This window comes from Pelophylax lessonae, assembly GCF_965119305.1.
Source record: "Pelophylax lessonae genome assembly, chromosome: 1".
Classification (NCBI taxonomy): Eukaryota; Metazoa; Chordata; class Amphibia; order Anura; family Ranidae; genus Pelophylax; species Pelophylax lessonae.
This window is the reverse complement of record NC_138768.1, coordinates 47656219-47673670: the sequence shown is the minus strand read 5'-3', so window position 1 is coordinate 47673670 and position 17452 is coordinate 47656219. Positions and strand designations below refer to the sequence as shown.

General features: G+C 44.3%; 1 protein-coding gene across 1 annotated transcript in view; it reads left to right on the top strand.

Annotated features, from left to right (window-relative positions):
- Positions 1–17452, top strand: part of PSTPIP2 (proline-serine-threonine phosphatase interacting protein 2) — a gene marked incomplete at its 3' end in the record, with an annotated part of 182808 nt that overhangs the window by 79267 nt on the left and 86089 nt on the right. The window contains exon 2 of the mRNA XM_082274537.1: positions 16171–16271. Coding sequence (XP_082130663.1) covers positions 16171–16271 — 101 coding nt within the window. The remainder of the gene's footprint in view (positions 1–16170; positions 16272–17452) is intronic.

Sequence of the window (17452 nt, the reverse complement as noted above, 5' to 3'; positions counted from 1 at the left end):
GCTTCCACTCACATGCCCAGTCGGCCACGCCCCCTCTTAGGAACCTTAAGTGCAGCAGAAATCTTTTTGTAACCTTGGCCAGATCTGTGCCTTGCCACAATTCTGTCTCTGAGCTCTTCAGGCAGTTCCTTTTGACCTCATGATTCTCATTTGCTCTGACATGCATTGTGATCTGGAAGGTCTTATATAGACAGGTGTGTGGCTTTCCTAATCAAGTCCAATCAGTATAATCAAACACAGCTGGACTCAAATGAAGGTGTAGAACCATCTCAATGATGATCGGAAGAAATGGAAAGCACCTGAGTTAAATATATGAGTGTCACAGCAAAGGGTCTGAATACTTAGGACCATGTGATATTTCAGTTTTTCTTTTTTAATAAATCTGCAACAATGTCAACAATTCTGTGTTTTTCTGTCAGTATGGGGTGCTATGTGTACATTCATGAGGAAGAAGAATGAACTTAAATGATTTTAGCAAATGGCTGCAATATAACAAAGAGTGAAAAATTTAAGGGGGTCTGAATACTTTCCGTACCCACTGTATATATATATATATATATATATATATATATATATATATATACATGTGTGTGCGTGCGTCTGTGTGTGTGTCTCTGTGTGTCTCTGTCTGTAAATCCAGGAAGTGAACAGGCAGCAGCTTCAGCTGCCCACAGTTAAAATGGCTGCAGCCAGAGGGCCAAGGGTAGTAATAAATAGCGCATACTCAGACTGGTCTGAGGTAGTAAGTGGGGTGCCCCAGGGCTCAGTCCTGGGACCAACCTTGTTCAATTTATTCATAAACAACATTGAGGAAGGGATCAGTAGTTCGTTATCAATTTTTGCAGATGACACAAAATTGGGCAGGGCAATAACTGCACAGCATGAAGCAGATATCCTACAGAATGACCTGGACAAAATTACGGAGTGGGCAACGACATGGCAAATGAGGTTTAATGTGGAGAAGTGTAAGGTTTTGCACTTGGGGACCAAAAACATAAAAACACAATACACGTTAGGAGGGGAACCCTTGGGGGAATCAAAAATGGAGAAAGATCTGGGAGTCTTGGTTGATGATAGATTAGGCAACAGCATGCAATGCCAAGCGGCAGCTTCCAAAGCCAACAGAATATTAGCATGCATAAAGAAAGGGATGTATTCCAGAGATAAAACTATAATCCTTCCACTTTATAAAACTCTGGTCCGACCGCATCTTGAGTATTCTGTCCAGTTCTGGTCGCCAGTCCTCAGGAGGGATGTGTTGGAGCTGGAGAAAGTCCAGAGAAGGGCAACTAAACTGATTAGGGGGTTGGAGGACCTTACCTATGAAGAGCTGCTGCAATCGCTCGATTTATTTTCCCTGGAGAAAAGACGTCTGAGAGGGGACATGATAGCAATTTATAAATATCTTAATGGGGATCTCAGCTTAGAAGAAAAGCTGTTCATTCGAAGGAATTGCATGAGGACTCGGGGGCATACAATGTGATTAGAGGAGAAGCGTTTTAACCTCAGGCAACGTGGGGGGTTCTTTACTGTTAGGGCTACAAGATTGTGGAATTGTCTACCACAAGAGGTGGTTTCTGCGGGTAGTATGGTGACTTTCAAAAGACTCTTAGACTTACATCTCAAGGATCAGGAGATTGAGGGCTATGTTAGATGATTACAGTCACACACACCTACACAGGTTGAACTGGATGGACTATTGTCTTTATTCAACCTCACCTACTATGTAAGACTTAGTAGAGAGAGATTTCTGCAGCATATTTGGCAAGTACAGTATACTGTATATAAAATAATGTGCAAAGTGGTTGGAGGGGAGCTTTAGAATGGCAAATATGTTTTTATTACAAATTATGTGAGCAGACTGCAGTTCCTCTTTAAAAGTCAGCAGCTACAGTATTTTTATTTTTTATTTTTAAAGACAGAAGATCCTCTTTAACCACTTGCTGACTGTATCACTTTCATGTATGGCAGCAAAGTGGCTCTTCTGTGCTAGATCGCGTACCTAGTACTGCATGCGATCTGTCACTTCCAGGTAGGGGGCGCACTGCTTTAGCTGTGATTTGTCACAGCAGAAGCCAATCATCAGGTAAACAACACAGAGCTCCATTCTGACAGGGGAGCAGCGATGGATTTTCTTTCCCTGCAAAGCAAGGAATAAAATCCATTACATCCCTTAGTAAAAGCACATTAGGCACACATTTAACCCTTTGATCGCCCCTGATATTAACCCCTTCCCAGCCAGTGTCATTAGTACAGTGTTAGTGCATATATTAAACACTGATCACTATATTAGTGTCACTGGTTCCCGCAAAGTGTCAAAAGTGTCAGTAAAGGGCCATACACACTATAAGATTTTCTGAAGACTTTTTCCTTCAGATTTACCTTTTCTATGTAGTGCAAGGGCCTGACAGATTGCATACAAATTGAAAGTGTTTAAGTTTGACCTCATATTATATGGTTTTGGTAAGTCTAAAGGAAAAAGTCTTCAGAAAATCTTATAGTGTGTATGGCCCATTAGTGTCCGATTGGCTGCCGCAATATCCCAGTCCCACTATAAGTCGCTGATCGCCACCATTATTAGTATAAAAAAATAAAATTCCAGCATATATATCCCATAGTTTGTAGACGCGATAACCTTTGCGCAAACCAATCAATATACGTTTATTGGGATTTTTTTAACCAAAAATATGTAGCAAAATGCATATTGACCTAAACTGATGAAAAAAAATGATTTTTAAAATTTTTTTATTACTGCAGTTTTTATTTTTTGCGGTAAAAAAAAAAAAAAACTACAGTTTTGAAAATAAATATTTTTTAGTTTAGAAAATAAAAAATATTTTTCTTTCAAAATTTTCGTTTTTTTTTTTTTTTATAGCGCAAAAAAATAAAAAATGCACAGGTGAGCAGATACTACCAAAAGAAAGCTCTATATAATATGATATTATAATATATATATGATATATATATATATATATGATAATATATATATATATATATATATATATATATGTATATACATGATAATATATATAATATGATATTATAATATATTATATTAAGTTATAATGCAAGAATATTAATAATAACACTGAGGCTCCATTCACACCGGAGCGTTGCTGCAGCACATTTTTGTGGTTTTTAGTGGATCGTTTTTGAAGCAGCACCATTCATGTGAATGGGCCTCCCTTTACCCCAAAAATGCTTCAAAGAAGCTCATGTACTAAATCTTGGCACAGAGCCAGGAGTGTTTGGCACTGCGATTTTTGCCACGATTGTAGCACATTTTGTCTTTCGACAATCGCGGGAGAATCATTAACAAATAATGGCATGGCAAACATGTCCCGCATTTTGACACGATTCCGCCCGCGATTCAAATCGCCTGGGTGTGAACAGAGCTTAATGCAGACCATACATGGGTCGAATTCTGAGCGAATTTCTTTTGAAAATCAGAAATTATGTGCGTTTTGTTATTCGATGGCGCCACCATTGATTTAGAAATTAGACTAGCCAAGCCTTCAATTTCCCCTCATGTTGCTACAGAAAATAATTTTCTTGGCCAGGAATTTTCTTTTCGGGAATTTTTTTTCATGCGCATTTCTTTTTCAATGAAATTTCTCGCACGATTCTCCCATTATTGATTAGAAAATTGTTAATTTTTTCAAAAAATTTCCAACAGCACTCAAATTCGATGACCACACGAAAATTGGCCATTGCCCACTAATAGTGTGAAATTCAAACAAGAATTCTCAGATAAGATTTTCGAAAGAAAAATGATTTCGAAATTGGACCCATGTATGGCCTTAGGCTCCATTCACACCTGAGCGTATCATTTTTAGGCATTTTTTGCAGACCTTTGGAGGCAGGCATTGACATCTGACAAAAAATGCTTGTAATCTGCCAAAAAAGAAGCTCATGTACTTTTTTGAGCTTCAGGCAACAAAACGCTCAGCTGTGAACAGGGGCCATTGCAATAAATAGGATTTTGCTTGTTGGGCATTTTAGAACTTCAGAGATGAGCGTTTTATGTGTGTGAATAGGACCTTAAGCTGGCCGTGCATTGGTAAAATTTAATTGGAAATGTTTAATTTCAAGAATGTTCGTTCCGTTTTCTAATTGTTAGGCTCCATTCACACTTGTGCGACTTGTCATGTGACTTTGTGTTTAAATTATTTTTATTAAGGACTTGCCGACCGCCCGCAGGCTGGCTCGGCTGCGCGAAACGCCGCAGCTCTACGTCAGTCATGCGCGTGGTGCTGGGGGGCGATTGAGTGCTATCGGCAGTGCGCTCCCACCCCCACTTGGTAGCGGAGATGCCGATGCACGGGACCGACGGTGGCGATTGCCGCTGGGCACCAGCGAACGCTCCCCACTGGTCAGCTCTTGTAAACACAGCAGACCGTTTTTCACTCTGAAATGATCAAAGAGCACCTGTGATCCTTCTATATAGGATCACACGTCTCTATCGTCATTCCATAAGCCCACCCCCCCCCCACAGTTAGAAAGCACCCCCTTGGGACACATTTAACCCCTTGATCACCCCTACGTTAACCCCTTCCCTGCCAGTGTCATTATTACAGTAACAGTGCATATTTTTAGCACTGATTACTGTAGTAATGTCCCTGGTCCCCCCAAAAGTGTAAAAAATGTCAGTTAGAGGTCCGATCTGTCCACCGCAATGTCGCAGTCCCGCTAAAAATCGCAGATCGCCGCCATTACTAGTAAAATAAATAAAAATGTATAAAAATGACATAAATCTTTCCCCTAGTTTGTAGACGCAATATATTTTGCGCAAACCAATCAAAATATGCTTATTGCGATTTGTTTTACCAAGAATATGTAGCGGAATACAAATTGGCCTAAAATGATGAAAAAATGCGATTTGAAATTTTTTTTTTTTTGGGAAGGTTATAAAGCAGAATGTGAAAAATGTTTTTTTTTTTTCTTTTCAGAAATGTCGCTATTTTTTTGTTTATAAGAGGTGCAATCGAATACCACAAAATAAAAGCTCTCTTTGTGGGGAAGAAAGGACATCAATTTTATTTGGGTACAGCGTCGCACAGCCGCACAATTTTTCGTTAAAGTAACGCAGTGCCGAATCACAAAAAATGGCCTGGTCATTAAGAGGGCAAATCCTTCCGGTCCAGAACTGGTTAAACTTTAAAACAATACAAAACATTCTAAGACAAAGGTAATGTTCCTGAATTATACATAAGAGAAAAAAGCATTAAAAATCCCAAGGGATTCTATCAGAGGCGTAACTAGAACCTTCAGGGCCCCGCTGCAAGAAACCATGAAGCCCCCCCAGGCCCTTCCCTTCAAGCCTGGGGCTCTTCCCACTGATCCTGGGGCCCTTTACTCTCATTGCGGGGCCCTTTATTTACGGTCCCGCGGTGGAACCCTTTCACAAGTTCTGCAGTGGGCCCCCTTCCTGCCATCTTGGGGACTCCTCACGGTGGTGGAATGCCAGGGCCCGATTGCAAGTGTGACCTTTGTGATCCTGGAAGTTCACCCACTGGTGTCAGCAGTTTTTATCCAGGTGTACAGAGGAGCCACACAGGTCCCCTGGAGCATGGGGCCCAGTTGCAATTGCAACCTGTGCAACCCCTGTAGTTACTCCCCTGGATTCTATATACCCCACAATGTACATAACATTTCCAGCTTTTATTGCACATCAAAGTTGCATGACAAGTCGCACCTCATTCTTCTCAATGGCACCTGTTCAAATTGGTGCAACTTAAAGTCGCAGTGACTTTGAAAAGTTGCCTGCACTACTTTAGTGTGACTTTTGATGCGACTTTGGTCCAGAGAATGTAAAGTCAGATGAAAGTTGCAGCAAAAGTCGCATCCAAGTTGCGCTGGAAATCGTGCGACTTTGGAGATGTGAATGGAGCCTTAGTGGGGTCCAAATTAATGTTGTTTTCAACCACAACACCAAAGGAACAGGATGGAAATGTTTTCTTGTGTGAATAAATATCTGACAGTATCTGTGGCTTTCATTGGAGGAAGTCCAATTGTTCCAATATCTAATGTTAAAAGCAAACTAAATCCTGAACCACATTTGCCGAGTCATCGAATGCACTGAGAATTTTTGGTTCGAATATTTGTAAGAATTTTGAACATTTAAGAGTGCATGGCCAGCTGTAGCAGTTAAAAACCAGGGACTGTCTTTGGAAATGAGTTGTCAGCCGTGCCCTGTGGAGTCCTGGTCTGCGTGTGCCGTCACCCGTGGAACCTGTCAGACTGGCAGGGCAGCCCCTGGCCCGGGGCAATGTGGCTCTTCCCTGTCTCACATGATGGCCGAGGTCTCACACTCCTGTTATACCAGTTCTATGAGTCACCCACAATCCTGCAAAGTCATTTTATAGGACTTGTCATATATGATTGTAGAGCAAAATGTCATTATAGAGCCGCTTTAAAAAAAAAAAAAAAAAAAAAAAAAAAAAACATTCCTTAAAATAGAACTTAAGGCCCCATGCACACGGGACGTTTTTAACGCCGCTGTAAGCAGCGTCAGGCGTTTTCTTTTTGCAGCCTAAAAACGCCCCTCCATGTTATTCTATGGCCTCATGCACACTCAGACGTTTTTGAGCTGTAAGTGGCTTAGGCGTTTTTAGGCTGCAACAAGAACCCACCACCTGCGCGTTCTGAGGACCAGCGTTACAGCGTTAAAAACGCCTGACGCTGCTAAAAGCTGAATAACGTTGCTATAACGTTGCTTAACGTGCGTTAAGCCACGTTATACGTTTTTTTTTCTTCCATTCAAAATCAATGGTTCCCTATGGGAGCCTATTGATTTGAATGGAGGTCGCACCGCAACACCGCAAGTCGGATCCGACTTGCGGGGTGACTTGCGCTGTGGGAATCTTGAGGGGGAACTCCACGCCAAAATGGGAAAAAAACGGCGTGGGGTCCCCCCCAAGGTTCCAAACCAGGCCCTTCGGGTCTGTTATGGAATTTGAGGGTAGCCCCATGCCGAAAAAACGGCGTGGGGTCCCCCCCAAAATCCATACCAGACCCTTATCCGAGCATGCAGCCCGGCAGGCCAGGAAAGGGGAGGGGACGAGCGAGCGGCCCCACCCCCCCTGGACCACACCAGGCCACATGCCCTCAACATGGGAGGGTGTTGGTGCTTTGGGGCAGGGGGAGCTCTGCACCCCCCACCTCAAAGCACCTTGCCCCCATGTTGATGAGGACAAGGGCCTCATCCCCACAACCCTGGCCGGTGGTTGTGGGGGTCTGCGGGCAGGGGGCTCATCGGAATCTGGAAGCCCCCTTTAACAAGGGGGCACCCCAGATCCCGGACCCCCTCCCTATGTGAATGGGTATGGGGTACACTGTACCCCTACCCATTCACCCCATAAAAGGCAGTGTATGGAAATAACGACAAGAGACGTTTTGGAAAGTTTATTAAAAATCTTCATCCGACTCTTCTTGTCTTCTCCTCTCCGGGGTCTTCTCCGGGGTCTTCTGCTCTTTTGCTGTCCGCCCTTCTTGTCTTCTCCTCTCCGGGGTCTTCTGCTCTTTTGCTGTCCCCCTCTTCTTGTGTTCTTCTCTCCGGGGTCTTCTGCTGTCCCCTCTTCTGCTGTCCTCTCTTCTTTTCTTCTCCTCTCCGGTCTTCTGCTCTTTTGCTGTCGGCTGTCTTCTTCCTCCGGTCCTCCTCCGACGACGTCTCCGCTGATTATGCCTATCTCCGGTCTCTGCAGCTTATTATATAGCCATTAGGGGCGTGGCCCCGATGACGTAATCTGGAGGCCCCGCCCCCTCATGTCACATATGACGTCATCTTTTTCAAAATTTTTATCATTTTTTTTCAAATTGCAATTCACCAATAGAGCTTTCCTTTGGTGGTATTTAAACACTGTTGGGGGGGGGGGGGGGTTTGTTGCTAAAAAAAAAAAAAAAAAAGACCAAAAATTTTGAGGAAATAAAAAGTTTTTCTTAGTTTCTGCTATTAAATTTTGCAAATAAATGGATTTATTAATACAGACTTACCTTTCTTGAAGTACATCACGGGACACAGAGCCATAAATCATAACATATGGGTTATATAGCCACTTACAGGTGAAGGACACTGGCAACCAATCAGAAAGGATGTCCCCCTATATAACCCCTCCCACACAGGAAGTACCTCAGTTTTGTAGCAAGCAATAAAGGCCCCATAGAAAAGGGGAGGGACCTCTGTGTCCCATGATGCACTTCAAGAAATGGATTTTACAGGTAAGGATGTATTAAAAAAAATCAATTTTTCTTTTTGTACATCACGGGACACACAGCCATAAATCATAACATATGGGATGTCCCAAAGCGATGCATCTGAGGGGAGGGGGACACCAAAAAATACCTCCATCCCACACCGCCGCCTGCAGAACACTGCGGCCAAATGCAGATTCCTCCTGGGTCCCAAATCCACTCGATAGAAACGAGTGAACGTATGCACCTATGACCAGGTCGCGGCCTTGCAAATCTGAGCCATAGAGGCTTGATAGCGATGTGCCCAAGAGGCACCTACTCCTCTGGTAGAATGTGCCTTTACAGGGAAAGGTGGAACTTTTCCTACTAAACCATAAGCTGGCGAATCCAAAGAGAAATCGTAGACTTCGATGCTGCCAACTCCTTCCTGGGCCCTTCTGGCAGCACAAACAAGCTCTCAGTCTTACGAATCTGAGCTGATCTTTCCAAGTAAAACTTAAGTGCACGCATTACATCAAGAGAATGCAAAAACTTTTCCTCCTCTGAGTGATCTGGAAAAAAGGAAGGTAGTATAATGTCCTGATTCAAATGAAAGGCGGACACTACCTTGGGCAAACCTTCCAACCAAAAGACCAGTTTCTTTGCCAGAAGAACCAGGGAAACCTGCCCCATGGGCTCAAAAAGCTGTTTTTGTAAAACTGCCAACACCAAATTGAAATCCCAAGGACATAATGGTGGCTTCACTGGTGGAAGCAAACGTAAAATTCCCCCGACGAAGGTCTAAACCAACGAATGGGAAGCAATCGTTTTTTTGAAGCAAACCGATAAGGCTGAAATTTACCCTTTAATAGTGCTCAAGGCTAATTTCATATCTACCCCTGCTTGAAGGAAAGCTAGAATTCTCCCGATGATATATTTGCAGAGATGCCATTTCCTGGCTTCACACCTAGGATTTCCAGACCCTGTAATAAATGTTTCTAGAGACTAGTTTTCCAGGATTCATGAACTGCAGGGCCAGATACACCCCGCTCCTTCAAGATTAAGGCTTCAATAGCCAAGCCGTCAAATTTAGAGACTGTACAGCAGGGTGGAATATCGGACCTTGAGAGAGTAGGTCCGGACGCAGTGGAAGGATCCAAGGCCCTGTCACTGCCAACCTTTGGATTTGTGCCTACCCAACCCTCCTCAGCCATGCCAGAGCTACCAGGATTACTGGTTTCCCCTCTAGCTGGATCCCCGACAACAGACGCTGTATCAGCTGTACCAGAGGAAAGGCATAAATCAGGGAATACTCCTTCCAAGAAGTCACTAAAGCATCCCCTCCGACTGCGAGTGGATCCCTGGTCCTGGACATAAATCTCTTCAACTTGTTGTTGAACCTGGATGCCAACAGATCTATGTCTGGAACCCCCGAGTGTAGGCAGATCGATTGAAAAATCTCAGGATGTAAGGACCATTTCCATAGAAACATCTGTTGATGGCTCAATTTCCGCCTGCCAGTTCTCTATTCCTGGAATAAAAACTGCTATCAGGCATGGCACAAACTTCTCTGCCCAGGACAGGGTGATATCCACCTCTTTCTGGGCTGACTGACTCTTTGTGCCTGTTTGATGGTTGATATAAGCCACGGCCGTGGCATTGTCGGATTGCACCCTGACAGGGTGACCCCAAAGTCTAGGCGTCCAGTATTTCAAAGCCTGATTGGCTGCTTGGATTTCCAAAATGTTAATGAGGAGACCTCTCTCTACTCAAGACCATTTCCCCTGGACAGTGGCCTCCTCCAGAACCGCTCCCAAGAGACTGGCATCTGTAGTCATCACCTTCCAGGTTACTGGAAGAAAGGATTTCCCCTTCTCCAGATTTCTGGTCACCAACTACCAATTCAGGCTCTGGTGTACTCTTGGTACCAGAGACATGGATCAATCCAGAGACTGAACCCTTCCGGTCATGTAGACAGAATGTTGTTCTGCAAGGGTCTGGCATGGAATTGAGCATAGAGAATTGCCTCAAATGCGGACACCATCTTCCCTAATAACTTCCTGCAAAGATGTACAGAAGGATATCTCAGCTTTACTATGGACCGAACCTGATCCTTCTGATCCTTTCTTGTTGGCAAGAATATCTTTGCCTGTACTGTGTCCACAAGAAGACCCAGTTCAGTAGCATACCCAGGCATTCTAGGAACTGTACTGTCTGGAGGACATTTTGGCTTAGAGCTTAAGCCGATCGATCTAAAAGTAATAGATTGTCCAGATATCCTATTACAGATATCCCTTGGGACCTTAGAACAGCCAATACTGGAGCTAGGATCTTTGTGAACCCTCTTGGAGCCATAACTAAACCAAAGGGCAGGGCCACAAACTTAAAATGACGGTTTTCTATTGCAAAGCGTAGAAACCTTTGATAAGCTTGAAATATAGGCACATGAAGATATGCATCCTTGATGTCTATGGATGCTAGAAATTCCTCTCCCTGCAGGGAGGCTATGACTGAACGAATTGACTCCATATGGAAAGTACGAACGTTCAGAAACAGGTTTAAAGCTTTGAGATCCAGAATAGGTCTTACATCCCTGTTTGGTTTGGGCATTATGAACAGGTTTGAGTAAAAACCCCTGAACCTTTCGTTCCCCGGAACCCCAGTTATCACTCTTTAGGCCCTCAGCTGGTCCAACGCCAGAAAGAGAGATCTTCTTTTAAGGGGATCTGTCGGTATACTTGATTTTATAAACCGAGGATGCGGGAACACCCGAAATTCCAGTTTGGATCGTTTCCACCCAAACCTTCGAGAACTGAAGCAGCCTTCCCCCCACCCAAGTGAGTGGGGGCGCCCCTTTACAGAGTAGGCTCAGAGGAAGACTTGGCTGATCTCTGGGCCCAGGGTTTTTTCTGACCCTGCATTGGAGGCTTGGTCCCGGACCCAGATGGTTGAGGCCGTCGCCACCGCCTGGAATTAGAAGCACTGGTAGTTAGAGCTGCACGATTCTGGCCAAATGAGAATCACGATTTTTTAGCTTGGAATAAAGATCACGATTCTCTCACGATTCTCTGTGTAACAAAAAAAAAAATTGGGATAACTTTACTGTTACGTGTTTTTTTTTATTCATTAAAGTCTATTAATTGCGTTTGAAAGACTGCTGCGCAAATACAGTGTGACATAAAATATTACAACAATCGCCATTTTATTCTGTAGGGTCTCTGCTAAAAAAAAATATATAAAATGTTTGGGGTTTCTAAGTACTTTTCTAGCAAAAAAAAAATGATTTTAACTTGCAAGCAACAAATGTCAGAAAAAGATCAAGTCTTTAAGAGGTTAAACTTCCTTTCTCCCTGGCAGAGGGAAGGAAAAGATACAATGTAATCACTTTGTTTATAGTTACTGGGAGACTTTGCTGATAGCCATTTGCCAGGAGGCTTTTTTTTTTTTTTTTTTCCACAGCTGTTCTCTCTGCTATGCAGCTATGCAAAGAATCGAGCATATTTCAGGATTAGATCGTCAGGAGGGGTGAATCGAGATCGCGATTTTCATACGATTAATCGTGCAGCTCTACTGGTAGTATGAGTGCTGGGGATCTTAAAAGAAGGACGCTTGCTCTTCCTTTTTACAGGTAGCAACGTACCTTTCCCCCCGAGATCTTTTGGATATACTTATCCAGATCATCACTAAAAAGGCATTCTCCCTGAAAAGGGAGGCCAGCCAGCCACTTTTTACATGGCAATTCCGCAGACCAGCTCTCTAACCAAGGAAATTGAAAAAAAAACAAATGAAAAGGAGAGGGATGCATACCCCAAATTAATTGTGGAAAAAAGGAAGGAAGATTCCCCCAGGGGTATTTTTTTAGCAGAGACTCTTGAGAGCAAAAATGTAGAATTATAAATTGTATTAACAATTTGTTAAAAGATTCCACATGTAAAGAAATATGAGCGCTGGTTACAATGTTAACCCATCAAAAAAGACATAAAAAAGAGACAATGCATAAATAAAGACAATCACAACCAACAAGTTGGTACCCCGATGCGTTTCAACCTAGTTCGTGGTGGTCTTCCTCAGGGGGTGTGTGACGTCTACAAAATACATTATGAAATTAGAGATACAGTGTACAAAACATATCAGAACGGCTATAGGAATATAGCCTGTATATTTACCATTACCCCAATGGGTGTCTTTTTAACAGAGACCTTTTTATTAGTTCAGAGTCATCCTAAGAAAGTCCTCCAAGCATCCAGAACAGTTAAGGAAAGAAACTGGCTTGCAAGGAGTCACGTTCAGAACAACTCAAGGGCTAGTGGGAGAACTAACTGCAAGACCATCACCTTTAGACACTGGTGAAAAAACTGAGGTACTTCCTGTGTGGGAGGAGTTATATAGGGAGACATTCTTTCTGATTGGTTACCAGTGTTCTTCACCTATCGGGGGCTATATAACCCATATGTTATGATTTATGGCTCTGTTTTCCGTAAAGTACGAAAAGAAAAGAAAAATTTCTCCTTCACTGATGTGCGCTGATGAAGCAGCACTGATGTGCCCATATGAAGCAGCACTGATGTGCGCTGATGAGGCAGCACTGATGGGCACTGATGAGGCAGCACTGATGGGCACTGATGAGGCAGCACTGATGGGCACTGATGAGGCAGCACTGATGTGTGTTGATGAGGCAGCACTGATGGGCACTGATGAGGCAGCACTGATGGGCACTGATGAGGCAGCACTGATGGGCACTAATATGTTGCACTGATGGGCACTGATAGGTGGCACTGATTGGCAATAATAAGGTAGCAGGGATGGGCGGCACTGATGAGCAGGTACTGCACAGACTGGCAGCACTGACTGATTTAATAATGGGCACTAATAGGTGGCACTGATAGGTGGCAGGGATGAGCGGCACTGATGAGCAGGCACTGCTCAGACTGGCATCAGTAATGGGCACTGATTGGTATCACTGATGGACACTGATTAGTGTCACTGATGGGCATTGATTGGTGTCACTGATGGGCACTACTGGGGCTGTACTGTAATCAGGGCATTGATGATTAGTACCCTGATTACCTGTACAGTTCTCCCGTGCGAAGGAGATGAAGATGAAGCTGATCGGATCTCCTCGCCACACACTCTGTCAGTGTGTGCGAGATAAACGGCACTTCCTTGTTTATGTGTGACCGGCTGTGGTTGGACACAGCCGATCCCATGGGTAAAGAGCAGCGTCATTGGCTTTTTACTGAGATTGGGGTCGTGCCATGTCCTAGGAACACGGCACAGCTCCTTGCAATTGCGGCGATTCTGGGGCACTGTCATTTGAAGTCGCCCCAGAATGAGCGTGCATCCCGCCTGCTGTCATTTTTACTATACAGCGGGCAGGAAGTGGTTAAAGTAGAATTCTACAAAGAAAAAAGATTCGTTAACCACTTCGCTGCGCAGAATCATGTACATGTAGGTGATTTTGTGCGCGGGTTTTCGGGGGCGTGGGCGCACACCACTGGAGCACCGCTCCCGCTGTGATTGGACACATCGAAAGCCAATCAGCGGGTCCCATGGCTGCCGAGACCTGCCGATTGTTCGGCGGAATGACAGGACGTCGGTCTGCTTATGTAAACAAAGCAGACCGCTGTTCTGTCAGGGAGGAAAAGAGAGATCTTATGTTATAGCTAAGCTGAAACACAGATCTCTTTTCCTTTAGTGCATCCATCCCTTCACAGTAAGAAAGCACTCCCTAGGAGCAGACTTAACCCCTTGATCGCTCCTGGTGTTAACCCCTTCCCTGCCAGTGTCATTTATACAGTAACGGTGCATTTTTTTTTTTAGCACTGATCACTGTATTGCAGTGTTTCTCAATTCCGGTCCTCGGGACCCACTAACAGGCCAGATTTTAAGTATTACCTTGGGGGATGCAGACTAGAATACTGCAATCACTGAGCAGCAAATGAGATCACCTGTGATGTAATTTAGTTATCTTGCAAACCTGGCCTGTTGGTGGGTCCCGAGGACCGGAGTTGAGAACCACTGCTGTATTGGTATCACTGGTCCCCAAAAGGTGTCAGTTTCCGATTTGTTAGCCACAATGTTGCAGTCCTGTTAAAAATCGCTGATCGCCGCCATTACTAGTAAAAACAATAAAAATAAATAAAAAGTCCATAAATGTATCCCCTAGTTTGTAGACGCGATAACATTTGTGAAAACCAATCAATAAACACTTATTGTGACTTTTTTTTTTTTTACCAAAAATATGTAGCAGAATATATATTGGCCTAAATTGATGAAAACATTTAATTTTTAATTTTCTTATTGGGAATGTTATATAGCAGAAAGTGAAAAATATTGTTTTTTTTCAGAATTGTCACTAATTTTTTTGTTTATAGCGCAAAAAATAAAAATCGCACAGGTGATCAAATACCACCAAAAGAAAGCTCTGTTTGTGGGGGAAAAAGGCCATCAATTTTATTTGGGTACAGCATCGCACGACCGCGCAATTGTCCGTTAAAGTAACTCAGTGCCGAATCGCAAAATATGGCCTGGTCATTAAGGGGGAAAATCCTTCCGGTCCAGGAGTGGTTAAGGCCATTAAGAAAGTTGGCCAACACTGTTGTAAAAGTGTATGGTGTCACCAGAACAGGAAATGAGAGGAAATCTTCCAATGGGGACACTAGTTCTGGTGACAACAAGGGATTTCCCCTCACTTTGGGGGGGATTTTCTCTAACATTAATATTATTATCAGGGCTTTTTTTCAACCGGAACGTGGGGGAACGCAGTTCCGGCACCTCCAGCACTGACTGTATGTAATGGCAAGGGGTTCAAGGTCTATTAATGCTAGCAGCTGGGGGGATCTATTGTTGCTGGAGGAGATCTACTTTTGCGGGGTGGGGAGGGGCGTCTACTGTTGCTCAGGAGGTCTATTGTTGTTGGTGGGGGTTCCACTGTTGCTGGGAGTCAGTTGTTGCTGGGAGGGATCTAGTGATGCTGGCTGCAGGGAAATCTGTTGTTGCTACTGGGGGTCTATTGTTGCTAGGGGAGGGGGTATTTTGTTGCGAGTGATACATTGTTGCTGGGGGAGGGTCTATTGCTGCTGGCTGCTGGAGAGTTTATTGTTGCTGGCTGCAGGGAGAGCTGTTATTGCTGCTGGAGATCTTTTGTTGCTGGGGGAGGGGGTATTTCCTTCCGGGTGGTTCATTGTTACTGAGGGGATCTATTGTTGCTGGCGTATGTGATCTAGTTTACTGTTTTTCTTGTTATTATTATTAACAAATTCCATACAAATGACTTAGTACCACAATTGTTACCTGGTTCTGTATTCTCTAAAAGGAGCAGTACTTAGGGGGTGGAACTAAGGAATGGTGCAGGAGGTGGGTAGGGGGGCGGAGACAAGGGGTGACTCGGAAAGGGGAGTTCCTGCACCTATTGTCTGAGAAAAAAAGCCCTGATTATTATGATTATTATTATTGAACAGAAGGTGAAGGGAATTCTCCACAGTGGGACAGAGATGGGGGACAATACCCTTGACTGGGGTTTTAACCTTTTAGCCCCTTTCACACTTGCGGACCAATCAGATCCGCCTGTCAGTTTTTCAGGCGGATCTAAACGGATGCCCCATGCATTTCTATGGGGCATCGGATGTCAGCGGAGACAAATCCGGACGGATGGAAACCCTATTTTCCATCTGTCTGGCGGATCGATTGGATCGGACAGGCGGTCCGTTCTCATCCGATTCCCCCATAAAGGAGAGCGGGGATCTAACACCTCTGTCTCAGCACACAGAGCGGAGACAGAGCTGTCATCCGCCTGCTAAGTGGGGGATTGGCGGAACCATTCCCTGCTGAGCAGCACGGCTCCGTCGACGGAACTGAGCCGTGTGAAAGGGGCCTTTCTTCCAAAATGTCAGTTGGCAGTAAGTGCAGTGCGGAGGAGGCAGCTAAATGCTGAGCAGAGCGGAGTTCTTCTTTAGTGATATGGTGACTCAATGTTCTGACGCTGTTCTCTTTCATATACAGAGCCAGGAAATTACCAGTACCATCGGCTATGACTGTCTCCTTCAACACATGAACGATGGCAGGAAGAACTGCAAAGAGTTTGAGGACTTCCTTAAAGAAAGGTCAGTAAGTAAGGCTGAGAACGGCGAGACAGAAATGTGCTCACCCTGTGGTTACAGTGTGTGTCTGGGTCAAAGAAATAAGTGTACGTCTGTGATACACACACTGTATTACCAAATGTATTGGGACGCCTGCCTTTACACACACATGAACTTTAATGGCTTTCCAGTCTTAGTCCTTAGGGTTCAATATTGAGTTGGCCCACCCTTTGCAGCTATAACAGATTCAACTCTTCTGGGAAGGCTGTCCACAAGGTTTAGGAATATGTCTATGGGAATGTTTGACCATTCTTCCAGAAGCGCATTTGTGAGGTCAGGCACTGATGTGGATGAGAAGGCCTGGATCGCAGTTTGTGCTCTAATTCATCCCAAAGGTGTTCTATCAGGTTGAGGTCAGGACCAGTCAAGTTCCTCCACCCCAAACTCGCTCATCCATGTCTTTATGGACCTTACTTTGTGCACTGGTCAAAATCATTTGGTGGAGGGGGGATTATGGTGTGGGGTTGTTTTTCAGGGGTTGGGCTTGGCCTTAGGAAACTCTTAAGGCGTCAGCATACCAAGACATTTTGGACAATTTCATGCTCCCAGCTTTGTGGTAACAGTTTGGGAATGGCCCCTTCCTGTTCCAACATGACTGCACACCAGTGCACAAAGCAAGGTCCATAAAGACATGGATGAGCGAGTTTGGGGTGGAGGAATGTGACTGACCTGCACAGAGTCCTGACTTCAACCCGATAGAACACCTTTGGGATTTAGAGTGGAGACAGCGAGCCAGGCCTTCTCGTCCAACATCAGTGCCTGACCTCACAAATGTGCTTCTGGAAGAATGGTCAAACATTCCCATAGACACACTCCTAAACCTTGTGGACAGCCTTCCCACAAGAGTTGAAGCTGTTATAGCTGCAAAGGGTGGGCCAACTCAATATTGAACCCTATGGACTAAGACTGGGATGCCATTAAAGTTCATGTGTGTGTAAAGGCAGGCGTCCCAATACTTTTGGTAATATAGTGTATATATGGGCAGGCTGGTTATACACAGGTTAAACTTTTGATTGACTTGTGTACAACCAGCCTGTTGGAGATTTTTCTCTTGATCAGATCAAGAGATCTTATCTGATTTCTTTAGATCAGATTGGTGACATCATAATCCCCACCTCGTCCAATCAGAGAATGCTCATGTGTGT